Below are 14703 nucleotides of genomic sequence, written 5' to 3'. Positions count from 1 at the left end.
TGAATTCAACAATTATTGTTTCTTAGTTTTATATATATATATAGTCACATATAAACATAAACAATTTTCTACTTTGAAGAATATAAAATAAATAAAAAACCATAAACAATAATTTGAAATTTAATATTAAAAATATAATCAAACTTATTTGAAATCTCAAAATTAAGAAATAACACAAATCATAAATTAAGAAATAAAAGTAGAAAAAGGACGAAAGAACATACATGATTGTTTCCTCTTTGACTTTGAGATGTAGAGAGAGAGAGAGTAATGAAAGTGTAAGAATGTAATTGAAACTTGTTGATGGGAAAGAAAAAATGAGTATGAAAAATTTGACAACTCATAAATGAAAAAATGAAAACTAAGAACTAGTTATTGTAGAAGAGAACAAATGAATATAATTTTTTTAAAAAAAAAAGAAAAAAAAGAGAGAGACAAATTCATACCTATTGATAGGTAGGGTAGATAGAAGAATGGAAGAATACACCAATAAGTTGTACGGTATGTACAAGAATGGAAGAATACATATTTTATATATATATATATATATATAAATTCCACTATTATATATAGAATTTTAAGTTTGGTTGAAGTTGATATGGAAGAAAGGAGTTTACGTTTAACTTAAATACTTATTAATCTCTTCTCAAAACAAAATATATTTATTACGTTATTGACAATTTTTTTTACTCAATCCAAAAAAATTTGTAACTCAATATGAACAAATAACGTTGCAATCTTTTGTTTCTTATGGCTAGTAATCAAATTTAAGTTAAATTAATCATAAAAGATTAGATGACAAATTTATATTGTAACCTGTGGTGGGTAAAGTCTGTCAGTTGATGTTGGGCCATAACTCATGTACCAAGCCCAGCCGCGATAAAGAAGAAAAGGCGTGGGCGTAGGATACCCCGTCCCAATAGTGATGGGCCGGGCCTACTAAGGGGCGTCCGAGGAGGAACACCTCCTCGGACTCACCAAGTAAGCATCCAATTTGCACCCCATACTTAGCGAAAGGTCGCCCAGTACACGGAAACAATGCGTGACACTCAGGAAGGAGGAAGAGACAATCACAACTGCCGCATTAAATGCCAGGGAACTACTTTTCCAGCCGCATTAATGTGGAAGGGACAGGAACGCAGAGTGACCTTGGCCACTGCAACTCACAGAAAGGAGGGAGAATGACCTATGGAACAGGCACTCGAGTGGAGGATGGGATGACTGACAAGTGTAGGGACATGATCTCAGGAAGGGAGCTATATAAGGAAAGGAGATCCCCATGGAAGAGAGATCGGATGGTGTAGAGAAGAAAGGATAAAGGAGGAGAAAAGAGAGAGAAGCAACAAGAACAGCCTCAGGGACCTTTACTAAAAATGCTCGAAGGAATATCCCTACGTCCAACTAGGTTGCATGGCTTGGTCGTAACTTCATTTTCTCCTGTCAAAGACCTAGTTCTATAACTCGCTCTCTACAAATTCATTGTTGAGGGACTTTTGGGCCAGGATCTCCCACCTGTTGGGCCTGAACCCCGAATTCGTCACCCTACAATTGGCGCCGTCTGTGGGGAGAACTTGTGTCTTGACAAGTGAAACAGCAAGGGATGGAAGGATCAGGTCCGCGCCAAGCTGGACGTACTGAATCTCAACGACAGGACAACTTTGTAAACCTCGAACGAGCAAAAGACCAAAATGATCAACGAGAGGGCAGTGTGAACACCGCTCACACGAGTAAAAGTCGCTCGAAAGGGAAAGACCATGCATCCCGCCAGCACAACGAGCAGAAGGCTCTGCAGCAAGAGATTGAGGATTTGAGGAAAAGGCTGCGGCGAGCCCAACAAAAACGTCCTTTGCCCATTTCGGATACTAGCAGTGGTGAGGATGATGAATACAGACGAAGGAGGAGGACCCCCCCGAGCGAGACGTTCTCCTATGAGGAAGAGAGGCCTCACAAACGCGGCCGCAAAAGCCCACCTTACCAAGGCTTAGTCAATGACGCCATGAGCAAGGCCCTGGATCGAATCTCCCAGTCGCCATTTACCCGTAGGATAGAGCGGGCGGTGCTCCCTCGGCGATTTAATCAGCCAACGTTTAGCCTGTATAATGGTCGAACTGACCCAGTGGAGCACGTGAGCCAGTTCAACCAGAGGATGGCCGTTCACTCCAGGGACGAGGCGTTGATGTGTAAAGTGTTCCCCTCCAGCCTGGGGCCCCTGGCCATGAGATGGTTTGATGCCCTCCCACCAAACTCTATAGACTCCTTCAAACAATTGACGCAGGCCTTTGGTTCCCGCTTCATCACCAGCACTAGAGTCCCTCGGCCCCTCGATTCCCTTTTATCTCTGTCCATGCGAGAAGGAGAGACGTTAAAGGCCTACTCGGACAGATACTGGGAGGTGCACAACGAGGTAGAGGGGAGTCACGATGACGTCGCCATCAGTGCCTTTAAAAGGGGCTTGCCAACAGAGCATGGTTTGAGAAAGTCTCTCACAGGGAAGCCAGCAACCAGCGTGCGGCAACTTATGGACAGGATAGACAAGTATAAGAGGGTCGAGGAGGACCAGCAAACCGGGAAGGGAAAGGCGAAGTTTGTCCCCCAGGAGAGAAGGGACTTCAGGTCGGACCGCTTCAGTAACAGTAATAAGCCGAGAAGAGATTATGCAGAACAGTCGGGATCTACAGGGGCTCAGGTAGTCCACGCTGTGTTCCGAGAGCCATTACACGTGATCATGGGAAAAATAAAGCACGAGCCCTATTTTCAATGGCCAAATAGGATGGCAGGTGACCCCTCAAAACGCAATCAGAATCTATATTGTGCGTACCACCAAGAGCCCGGCCATGTCACAGACGAATGTAGGAATCTGAAGAACTATGTGGATCGACTCGTCCGAGAAGGAAAGCTAGGGCATCTGTTGCAACGTCCTGAGCAGTCAAATGTCGATACCAGGCAAAGTACCTTGAGGCCACCCATCGGCACGATAAATGTCATTCTTGCCGCACCTGGGAGAACCGGTTCCGTCCCATTCAGAGTAATGTCAGTAGGTAGGTTCCCGACAGAGTCAGGCGAAAAGGAATCCAAGAGGGCTAGAGGGAGAGTGCCATTAATTGGATTCACGGAAGAGGACAAAGAGGGAACTATTCAGCCCCATGACGACGCCCTAGTCGTGACACTCAGAATAGGAGGTTATGACGTGAGGAGGGTGTTAGTTGATCAGGGCAGCGCCGTGGAAGTGATGTACCCGGACCTGTATAAAGGGCTGAATTTAAAGCAGGAGGACCTGTCGCCATATGACACTCCTCTGCTTAGCTTTGAGGGAAAAATCGTCATCCCTAAGGGCATGATCAGATTGCCTGTGCAAACAGACATAGAAATAGTGGAAGTGGATTTCATTGTGGTGGATGCATACTCACCCTACACGGCTATCGTGGCACGGCCATGGCTTCATACGCTAGGGGCTGTGTCATCTACCCTGCACCAGAAGGTGAAGTATCCCTCAGAGGGCCGAATCAAAGAGATAGTGGGGGATCAAGGAGTGGCCAGGCATTGCATGGTATCGGCCATTGCTCGACAATTAAGCGACGCGCCTTCCACTTCAACCGGGAATACCTTATAGCAATCAAAAGCCCCGGTCCGAGTTGCAGGTAATGAAGGACCGGACCTGGAGGTGAGTTGTGAAGAGCTAGAGAAAGTGCTCGTCGGATCAGACCCCGAAAGGTTTTTCCAGATTGGCTCGGAGCTGCCAGCACAGGAGAAGTCGGCGCTAATTGATTTTCTGCGTCGAAATGAGGATGTGTTCGCTTGGGATCCTTATGAAGCCCCTGGGGTCGACTCAGACCTAATACGCCATCACCTTAACGTTAACCCAGCTATTACCCCAAAGAAGCAGCCGCCTCGGCGCCCGTCAAGGGAGCATGCAGACGCTGTGAGGGAAGAGGTGGCGAAATTGAAAAGAGCTGGGGCTATCAAGGAAGTCTTCTACCCCGAATGGCTGGCGAACACAGTCGTGGTGAAGAAGAAGAGCGGGAAATGGCGAGTCTGTGTGGACTTCACGGACTTAAATAAGGCTTGCCCGAAGGATCCTTTCCCAATGCCGCGAATAGACCGACTGGTCGACGCAACCGTCGGGCATCCCCGAATGAGTTTTTTGGACGCTTTCCAGGGCTACCATCAGATATCCTTGGCCACGGAAGACCAGGAAAAAACTGCCTTTGTCACCCCAATTGGCAATTATCATTACAAGGTGATGCCTTTTGGCCTGAAGAATGCCGGTTCGACCTATCAAAGGATGATGACTAGGATGTTTGAACGGCAGATGGGAAAAACTGTCGAGGTGTATATAGATGATATGGTTGTAAAGAGCAAATTAGAGACCGACCACATCAGGGACCTTGACGAGGTGTTTCACATCCTGAGAAGGTACAGGCTGCGACTGAACGCATCCAAGTGTTCATTTGGAGTGGGATCGGGAAAATTCCTTGGCTACATGGTAACCCACCGGGGGATCGAAGTTAACCCTGACCAAATAAGGGCCATTCATAGTATGCAACCGCCTCAGAATCCCAAAGAAGTCCAAAAGCTTACCGGCATGATAGCAGCTTTGAACCGTTTCATCTCCCGCTCGGCGGATCGATGCCGACCTTTTTTCCTCTTATTGCACAAGTGGAAGGGTTTCGAGTGGACTGAGGAGTGTGACATGGCTTTCCAACAGCTCAAGGAATACCTCGCCCGACCTCCGATCATGTCCAGCCCCGAGACCGACGAGGTACTCTATGCGTACATCGCAGTAGCCGATCATGCAGTCAGCCTAGTACTGATCCGAGAGGACAACGGCACGCAACGGCCCGTGTACTACGTAAGCAAGTCGCTACAGGAGGCTGAGACCCGGTATCTCCCCCTCGAAAAGGCAATATTGGCTGTCGTGCAAGCTACAAAGAAGCTTCCCCACTATTTTCAAGCACATACAGTTGTTGTGCTAACCCAACTTCCATTGAAATCAGTCCTCCGCAGCGCCGACTACACTGGGAGAATCGCTAAGTGGGGCACCATCTTAAGCGCCTTTGACATCAGATATATGCCGCGCACCGCCATAAAGGGTCAAGTCCTCGCTGATCTGGTAGCTGAATTCGCGGAACCAACCGTGGAAGGAGTGGACGTGTCAGGGTCACCGAATAATGATAGGAGACTGGTCAGTGCGATTTCTGTGCAAGAGCACGATGAGTGGAGGGCATACATTGATGGTGCAGCGAACCAAAAGGGATCTGGAGTGGGGCTCGTTCTGATCTCTCCCGAAGGTATAACCCTGGAGAAGTCGTTGAGACTGGAATTCCAGGCAACGAACAACGAAGCTGAGTATGAAGCGCTGCTGGAAGGGATGTTGATGATCCGGAAGCTGGGTGGGAAATGCGCGAGCATATTCTCGGATTCAAGACTCGTAGTGGGGCAAGTAAGCGGGGAATTGGAGGCGAAAGATGAAAGAATGCAACGGTATCTTGCCCAAGCTAAACGCTTACGCACCCACTTCGATGGCTTCCGTTTGATGCATATACCCAGAAGCGGGAATACTCACGCCGATTCTTTGGCAACACTGGCCACATCCTCGGCCCAGCCCCTTCCGCGGGTTATCTTGGTCGAGGACCTCTGCCGCCCCACGGAGGAGGTGGCTAAAGGTGTTCGGATACACAATGTCGGCCGCGGACCAAGCTGGATGGACCCCCTTGTACAGTTCTTGAAGAATGATTCTTTACCCAACGACAAAGTCGAGGCCGACAAAATCCGGAGGAGAGCCTCTCGATTCTGGTTGTCCGAGGACTCCAAGCTCTACAGACGTTCATTCTCGGGGCCATACTTGGTGTGTGTACACCCAGGCGCAACTGAACTCATTCTGGAGGAGTTGCACGAGGGGATTTGCGGGAGCCACACGGGGGGCCGGTCCCTCTCCCACAGGGCTATGACGCTGGGTTACTGGTGGCCAAGCATGCATAAGGAAGCTCTGGAATATGTGAAGAAGTGTGACCAATGCCAACGGTTCGCTCCGAATATACATCAGCCCGGTGGGGAGCTTAACCCATTGTCCAGCCCTTGGCCATTTGCACAATGGGGCCTAGACATACTAGGTCCGTTCCCCAAAGCTGCGGGGAACAAGAAGTTTCTTCTCGTCGGCACCGATTACTTTACGAAATGGGTTGAGGCTGAGGCACTGGCAAACATTAGGGATGTTGATGTCAAGAAGTTTATCTGGAAAAACATTGTCACCCGATTCGGCACCCCACACACCCTAATCTCGGACAATGGACTACAATTTGATAGCAAGGCCTTCAGAGAATATTGCAGTGAATTGGGGATTGTCAACAGGTACTCTACACCAGCCTACCCGCAGGGTAACGGACAAGCCGAGGCAGTTAACAAAACCATAGTGAATGGGCTGAAGAAGAGGTTAGATGACGCGAAAGGGAGGTGGGTTGAAGAGCTCGCCCATGTTTTGTGGACGTATCGCACCACGCCCCGCCGATCCACGGGAGAAACCCCCTTTTCATTAACCTACGGGGCCGAGGCCGTCATCCCATTAGAGATAAACTTTCCCTCCCAAAGGACTGCTACATTCGACCCCATCGTTAACAACGGGCTTCTAGAGAAAAGCCTGGACCTCCTTGAAGAGAGAAGGGATTGCGCGATGGTGCATCTAGCTCAGTACCAGCAAAAGCTCAAGCGGGGCTATGACGCCAAGGTGAAGTCAAGGCCGTTGACGCCTGGGGACCTAGTGCTAAGGAAAGTCCTCGGCAATGCGAGGAACCCTGCCTGGGGAAAACTCGGGCCGAATTGGGAGGGTCCATACCGTATCACCTCTGTGGCTGGCATTGGAGCGTACTATTTGGAAGACTTGGATGAACGTGTAGTGCCACGTCCGTGGAATGTAAATAACCTGAAAAGGTACTTTTATTAATGAAGAATATTTTGCTTGATGTAGCTCTATTGTGCAATCTTCAATAAGCGTTAAACAGAACCCAAGTCCTGCATGGCTCCTCGGACCACAGACTTGGGGGAAATTAACCACACAACGATTCTCAGTAAGCGTTAAACAGAACCCAAGTCCTGCATGGCTCCTCGGACCACAGACTTGGGGGAAATTAACCACACAACGATTCTCACTAAGCGTTAAACAGAACCCAAGTCCTGCATGGCTCCTCGGACCACAGACTTGGGGGAAATTAACCACACAACGATTCTCACTAAGCGTTAAACAGAACCCAAGTCCTGCATGGCTCCTCGGACCACAGACTTGGGGGAAATTAACCACACAACGATTCTCAGTAAGCGTTAAACAGAACCCAAGTCCTGCATGGCTCCTCGGACCACAGACTTGGGGGAAATTAACCACACAACGATTCTCACTAAGCGTTAAACAGAACCCAAGTCCTGCATGGCTCCTCGGACCACAGACTTGGGGGAAATTAACCAGACAACGATTCTCACTAAGCGTTAAACAGAACCCAAGTCCTGCATGGCTCCTCGGACCACAGACTTGGGGGAAATTAACCAGACAACGATTCTCACTAAGCGTTAAACAGAACCCAAGTCCTGCATGGATCCTCGGACCACAGACTTGGGGGAAATTAACCACACAACGATTCTCACTAAGCGTTAAACAGAACCCAAGTCCTGCATGGCTCCTCGGACCACAGACTTGGGGGAAATTAACCACACAACGATTCTCACTAAGCGTTAAACAGAACCCAAGTCCTGCATGGCTCCTCGGACCACAGACTAGGGGGAAATTAACCACACAACGATTCTCACTAAGTGTTAAACAGAACCCAAGTCCCGCATGGCTCCTCGGACCACAGACTTGGGGGAAATTAACCACGCAATTCTTACATCAAGGGTTAATCGCTCCTGACTCACGAAGAGCGTTGAAGGGAGCCCAAGTCCTGCGCGGATTTCTCAATCATGGACTGGGGAAAAATCAGCATTGAAAACGGTGTTGCTCAGCTACAAAGTATCGCAATTCTAACGTCTTTATTTATTATTGTTCGATTTTAAAGCAGTAAAAGGGTAAGACCAATATTCATCCATGATTAAAACAAAATGAAGTAAGGCAGCGATATACGTAATCAAATAACTTTTGTCATATAAAGTTCAAAGTAATTCAGTTCTAAAATATTAAGTAAGGATCAAACAAAACAAAGTACAAAAGCGGGACAGACGAATTCCTAGTCTACGTCCCTAAGGGCCCTGAGTTGGGGCAGGCTGATCATCCACTACTGGGTTCTCCGGGGCGATCCCCTGGGCCTGGGCGAGGATCTCGCTGATACGAAGACTATCCTCGGGTGACTGGCCCTGCGTAGCTTGTTCCATGCTGCCAGTCTCCGGAATGGGGGGATCTGCTGGAAGGGGCTCAGTGGAAGCAACCTCCCCAGGTGTCTCACGTATCTCGGCAGGATAAAAGATGTTCTCAGCTTTCCTGAGATCAGAATCTGCGGGAACGGCTGCCCTATCCATGGCCAATCCCCAGGTCGAGGTGACATAATCCCTGCAGACAGCGGCGATTTCCTCGGTCAATCTTTCCTCGGTATCGTGAACTCCACGTTCATACGAAGCCGCCACAGCCTTCTCGGCAACCTCCCTGGACAAAAGGGCTTCCTCCTTCGCCCTCGCGAGCTCGGCCCTAAGCTCCGAGACCGCTTCTTGCTCCGCTGACAGTTTTTCCTCAGAGTATCGGAGCTGCTTGCGCAGCTCTTCGGTTTGCTTTTCAGCAGTCTTCAGGCCAGCCTCTGCACTCGCCGTGGCCTTCTTTGTTTCTTTCAGCTCATGATCCTTACGATCAAGATCTCGTTTGAGATCGCTCGCGGCCCTCTCAGCTGTGGCACGGGACTGAGCCTCCTTATGCGCCTCCTCCCGAGCTTGCTTGGCCCACTCCTCAGCAACATAAATTTGTTGGGTGACCTGCACTCAGACGGAAATGAAGACGATACCAAGATAAGACGATAAGAAGGTTCTCAACACAAAGATAAGATAGAAGATTCCACTTACCACAGCCATGTCCCTCTTCAGTGACATGAAAAGCTCCGGTTGACGAATTTTCCTGAGGCCTTCCATATCACGAGGCAAGAGAAGAGGTTGCTGCAACGCTTCAGCCAAGAACGAAGCTGGCTCACGCTGGGACTCCCATAGCGTCGCATCCCAGAGGATTGGAGCGCCATCTAGCTTGATCCGAGGAGACCATGTCCGAGGTACCCTCTGAGTGACCGCCTCATCTCGGCTCTCAGTGGACCTTGTTCTTTTTTCCCGGGTCTCTTTTGTTTCCTTGCCCTTCTTTTTAGGCCCGGCCTTCTCACGAGCGACCTCCCCCTCCTCTGCCTCTTCTACAGGCCTTTTTCGCTTTAGATTAGGCATGGGCTTCAGCGCCGCACCCGACGAGGGAGGGGGAGGAAGAGCGGGGGCTTTGGAAACGACCTGTTCTCTCGAGGCCTCCTTAGAGGTCTGCCCTTTGGACCTGTTGGATAAAAGGCCCCTGAGACCAGTCCTCGGCTGGAGGTCCATTCCTTCTTCTTCTTCTGTGTCCTCGCTAAGATCAGGCTGTGCTACGACCAAACCAGTACCAGGAGCCGCTGAGGCACAGTCCAAATCAGCTTCAGAGTCGGAGATCTCTACTACTCTGACTGAGGCCTCCCCTTCCTCAGTAAATTGGAACCGGTCTATCTGATCCTCTAAGGATGAATGCGAGGAGCCGGACTCCACCTCTGGGATGACTACTGGGGGAAAAACGTGTTGGGGGGGTAATTGAATTGGAGGCAAGTCTGTATCAGCGAGGAACCCTGGTATGGACACGTCAATCCGTGCTAATCTCGGACTACCGGCCCTTATAGCTTGCCCGGCTTCTACCTGGGCTCGTGTGAGTGGAGTATAATCCAAAATTAAAGGAGCCGACCGTAGTTGTCCGTCCCTGCTAACAAAAATCTCGGACCTCAGGAGGTAATTTAGAGCTGGGACATTGACTAGGCTCAGCCGAGGAGTGGTTAGCTTCTTGTCTGCAAATGCCGTCAAACGATTTATGTTAGTCCGAGGAAACATGCAATCAAACCAACAAATCTAAAGCAAGTAAAAGAAAGAGGGGTGGAGGAGCTTGAAACCAAAATCCTCCCCACGGCATCTAATTCTACGACACCCCACCTGGTTTTCCCTCCCTAGTCGGACAGTGAGGGCCGTCAGACCATGGCCCGGAGACGATTAAATGGTCGTCCTTCAAGCCTTTGCTAGACTTCGAAAGGCAAGATATCAACCTCACTGCGTCAACCCTAGACTTTAGATAGTATGTGTCGCCGAGTTTATGGCATTCGTAAAGATGAACCACGTCGTGCCATGAGAGGCCGAGGTTCATCTGATCGTTCAGGGCTTCGACACACCCCAGGATCCGAAATACATTAGCGGTGCATTGATGGGGGGCCAACCTATGGCCACGCAGATAGTCCCTAGTTATTTTCCCCATCGGAATAGTCATTCCTCCTTCCACGAAGGCTATCATTGGAATTGCGACTTCTTCTGTTCTCCGTTTCATCAAAATGTCCTCCAGATGACAGTACTCTAACCCTACCTCCGGTGGGATACGATACTTCGCCCTGAAGCCCGCCATACCGGCCGGAGAATCTACCAGTTTCTCAAGCCTACCCATCCCCTCTAATCCTAAAAACAACTTGAAGGCAGTATGATTAATGAAGAATAATGGAGAAGAAGCGCGAACTTACGGGTAAGAGGTTCGAAGAAGTCTTCAAGAGAATGGCAGCGGAAGCAAGAACAGACTGGAGGAATAGGCTCTGAGAAGTTCTGAATATTGGGAAGCTCGTCAAAAATAAGAGACGAGCGCCCTCAAGACCTGTTATACTTGGTGGAAATCGAACAGACGCGCTCGCGTCTAAGGCATGCGAGGCGCTGTCCACCGTAGATCCTGCCTCTAACCGTTGGATTGAGCGAGTGTAAAACCTCAAAAGCTGCGGTTACTTCCCCCTAAGCCACCAACTGCCCACAGCATTAATGAAGCACGTAAAGGCGTGCACTCCCCCTTCCACGTGTGAAGCAGTGGTTAGCCACGAGCCGTCTAGTGGGTATCAAAATCCCGCCTTTTCTCCTCGGACTCAAAAAAGGCCGACATTTTGAGGGGCTATTGTGGTGGGTAAAGTCTGTCAGTTGATGTTGGGCCATAACTCATGTACCAAGCCCAGCCGCGATAAAGAAGAAAAGGCGTGGGCGTAGGATACCCCGTCCCAATAGTGATGGGCCGGGCCTACTAAGGGGCGTCCGAGGAGGAACACCTCCTCGGACTCACCAAGTAAGCATCCAATTTGCACCCCATACTTAGCGAAAGGTCGCCCAGTACACGGAAACAATGCGTGACACTCAGGAAGGAGGAAGAGACAATCACAACTGCCGCATTAAATGCCAGGGAACTACTTTTCCAGCCGCATTAATGTGGAAGGGACAGGAACGCAGAGTGACCTTGGCCACTGCAACTCACAGAAAGGAGGGAGAATGACCTATGGAACAGGCACTCGAGTGGAGGATGGGATGACTGACAAGTGTAGGGACATGATCTCAGGAAGGGAGCTATATAAGGAAAGGAGATCCCCATGGAAGAGAGATCGGATGGTGTAGAGAAGAAAGGATAAAGGAGGAGAAAAGAGAGAGAAGCAACAAGAACAGCCTCAGGGACCTTTACTAAAAATGCTCGAAGGAATATCCCTACGTCCAACTAGGTTGCATGGCTTGGTCGTAACTTCATTTTCTCCTGTCAAAGACCTAGTTCTATAACTCGCTCTCTACAAATTCATTGTTGAGGGACTTTTGGGCCAGGATCTCCCACCTGTTGGGCCTGAACCCCGAATTCGTCACCCTACATAACCAATTTAAGATATTTAATTTTTTATAAACTTAGAAATTATAGGAGAATATTTTGTTACAAATATCTACTTTTTTAGATCTAAAAGATATAAACAAATAATTATTGTTGCTATTTTTGGTTTCTTATGGCTGTGTAGTAATATAATTTATGTAAAAATAAATAGTAAAAAAATATATTGATAATAAAATGACCAATTGAAGAATTTATTATCAACTTAGAAAATATAGAAGAAGATAAGAAAAAAAATTATATCTAGTTTTGGGGGGTCAAAGAATTTGGCAACCTCGGCCCACCTTATACTAAGCCCAAGACCCACGCCGAGGAGGAAGAAATGCTCGAGGATGAATGAAGAAAGCCCAAATTGCCAAGAAACATCGCCGAGGACAACCTTGTTCTTGGCCAACCGAGATCCTAGAAGGGAAGAACAGCACGCCATCGAAGGCAACCTCCCAGAGCATCCCAAGAAAAAGGACAAGTACAGTAGGACAGCCATGGGAGCATGGTGGAGGAGCAATTCAAGCAGAAACTGTCTTCTCTGCATTAAATGCCTACAACTAACGTTCTGGCCACATTAATGAGAAAATGACCCTTGAATAGTGTTGTCTTGGTTGCTGCAACGCACAGAAGGTTTGGGAAGGTGGCCAATGGGACAAGCACTCGAGTAGTGACCTGCATGATCAACAGATGGAGGGCCAAGATCAACCGGAAGGGGGTATATAATGTGAGAAATCCTCCTGTACAGGGGGATCGGGAATTAGAAGGAAAGAATACGGTAGCAATTTGCATGATCTTGGAAACCTTTGTAACCAAGCACTGAATAAATAATAAGAACAATAAGTTCCTCGGAAGAAATGCCCAAGGACAGAATTTCATACTTTAGTCCACATCCTTGTTATTCAACCCATTCATAACCATGTCTAGTTGTTGTAACCCTCACTAAGGCCTAGTTGTTAAACTCATTCTCTATAAAATTAATTGTATTGGGCTAGTTGGGCCTAAGTTCACTCATCTAATAGAAGAAGTGCTCAATCCCAATCCCTACAATTGGCGCCATCTGTGGGAAGAACTTGTGTATTGATAAGGGCAACAATCAAGCATGGTAGGATTAGGCCCTCATCAAGCAAGCTCCCATGAGGAAGTCTCTGACTGGCAAGCCTACCACTAGTGTGCGCCAACTGATGGATCAGATCGATAAGTATAAACGAGTAAAGGAAGACTAGCTGCAAGGTAAGGGAAAAGAGAAGGTTATCCCTCAGGAGAGGAGGGATTTCAGGTTAGACTGATATAACATCAACCGCCCAAGAAGAGATTTCGTAGGGCAATCCAGAGTAACCAACACACAGACTGTCAATACTGTATTCCGAGAACCAGTACATCGGGTGTTGGAAAAAATCAAGAACGAGCCATACTTTAAGTGGCCGAATGAGATGGTGGGAGAGTCCACGAGGCGCAATCAGAACTTTTATTGCCAATACCATTAGGACCACGGACATACCACGGAGAACTGCAGGAACCTCTAGAACTATCTGGACCAGCTAGTCCGAGAAGGAAAGCTGAAGCACCTTCTGCATCATCCCAGTGGTCATCAAGGCCAAACCCATCAAGAACCCTAGAGAGATACTGCCCTAAGGCCACCAGTAGGGACGGTCAATGTAATCTTGGCCGTGCCAGGAAGAACAAGCACGCGCCCTTCACAAGTGTTATCTGTGGCTCAGCGGCCTGCCGAGGAGTCCCAGCCAGAGCCGAAGAGGGCCAGAATGAATTTTCACCCAATCTTAAGTTTTTCAGAAGAAGACAAGATCGGAACCATCCAGCCCCATGATGATGCACTGTTGATCACTCTTAGAATTAGGAACTATGATGTGAAAAGAGTGATGGTGGATGGTGGCAGTGGGGCCAAGGTTATGTACCCTAACCTCTACAAGGGGCTGAGGTTAAAACCGGAAAATTTGATGCCCTATAACTCTCCTTTAATGAGCTTCGACGGGAAGCTTGTCATTCCAAAGGGCATGATTAGGCTACCCATCCAAACCAGCCCAGAGATAGTGGAGGTGGACTTTATCGTGGTGGACACCTACTCTCCCTATACAGCCATCATCGGTAGGCCCTGGCTCCATACCTTAGGGGTTGTTGCCTCCTCATTGCATCCGAAGGTGAAATTCTCGTCAGGGGATCAGGTTCTCAAAATTCGTGGATGCCAATCCACGGCAAGGCAGTGTGTGGTGGCTGCCATCTCACATCGGCTCGATGCAGAGTCCTCGGCCTTTGCTGAAAAGAATTTATAGCAATCAAGGGCCCCAGTGTCGCCTCCTGATACAGCTGCCGAAGAGGCGAAATGTGAAGATCTAGAGAAGGTGGTCATTGGTTGTGACTCGGAGAAGTTCTTTCGTGTAGGGGCTCAGTTGCCTCTTCAGGATAAGGAGGAGTTGATTGAGTTTCTTAAAAGAAATATTGACGTATTTGCATGGGATGCCTACGATGCTCTTGGGATTGATCCAACCTTCATCTGTCACCATCTCAATGCCAACCCGTCCATCACTCCTAAGAAGTAGCCGCCCCGTCGCCCATCAAGAGAGCACGCTGATGCGATTAGGGACGAAGTGGTGAAGCTTAAGCGTGCAGGGGCTATCAAAGAGGTTTTTTATCCCGAATGGTTAGCCAACACCGTGGTGGTCAAGAAGAAAAGTGGAAAATGAAGGGTTTGTGTAGACTTCACAAACCTAAATAAAGCATGCCTAAAAGACCCATTCCCCCATGCCTCAGATAGACCAACTGGTGGATGCAACAGCAGGCCATTCTCGGATGAGCTTCTTAGA

General features: G+C 48.5%; 1 protein-coding gene across 1 annotated transcript; it reads left to right on the top strand.

Moving 5' to 3' along the window:
- The first annotated feature begins 1600 nt into the window (after nucleotides 1–1600).
- Nucleotides 1601–3610, top strand: LOC126704833 (uncharacterized). The gene is made up of 2 exons (XM_050403829.1): nucleotides 1601–1920; nucleotides 2770–3610. The coding sequence occupies exons 1-2, from the start codon at nucleotides 1601–1603 to the stop codon at nucleotides 3608–3610; spliced, it is 1161 nt and encodes a 386-aa protein (XP_050259786.1).
- Nucleotides 3611–14703: the final 11093 nt, after the last annotated feature.

Source organism: Quercus robur, chromosome 11 (assembly GCF_932294415.1).
Source record: "Quercus robur chromosome 11, dhQueRobu3.1, whole genome shotgun sequence".
NCBI lineage: Eukaryota > Viridiplantae > Streptophyta > Magnoliopsida > Fagales > Fagaceae > Quercus > Quercus robur.
This window is presented reverse-complemented; position numbering and strand designations above follow the sequence as displayed.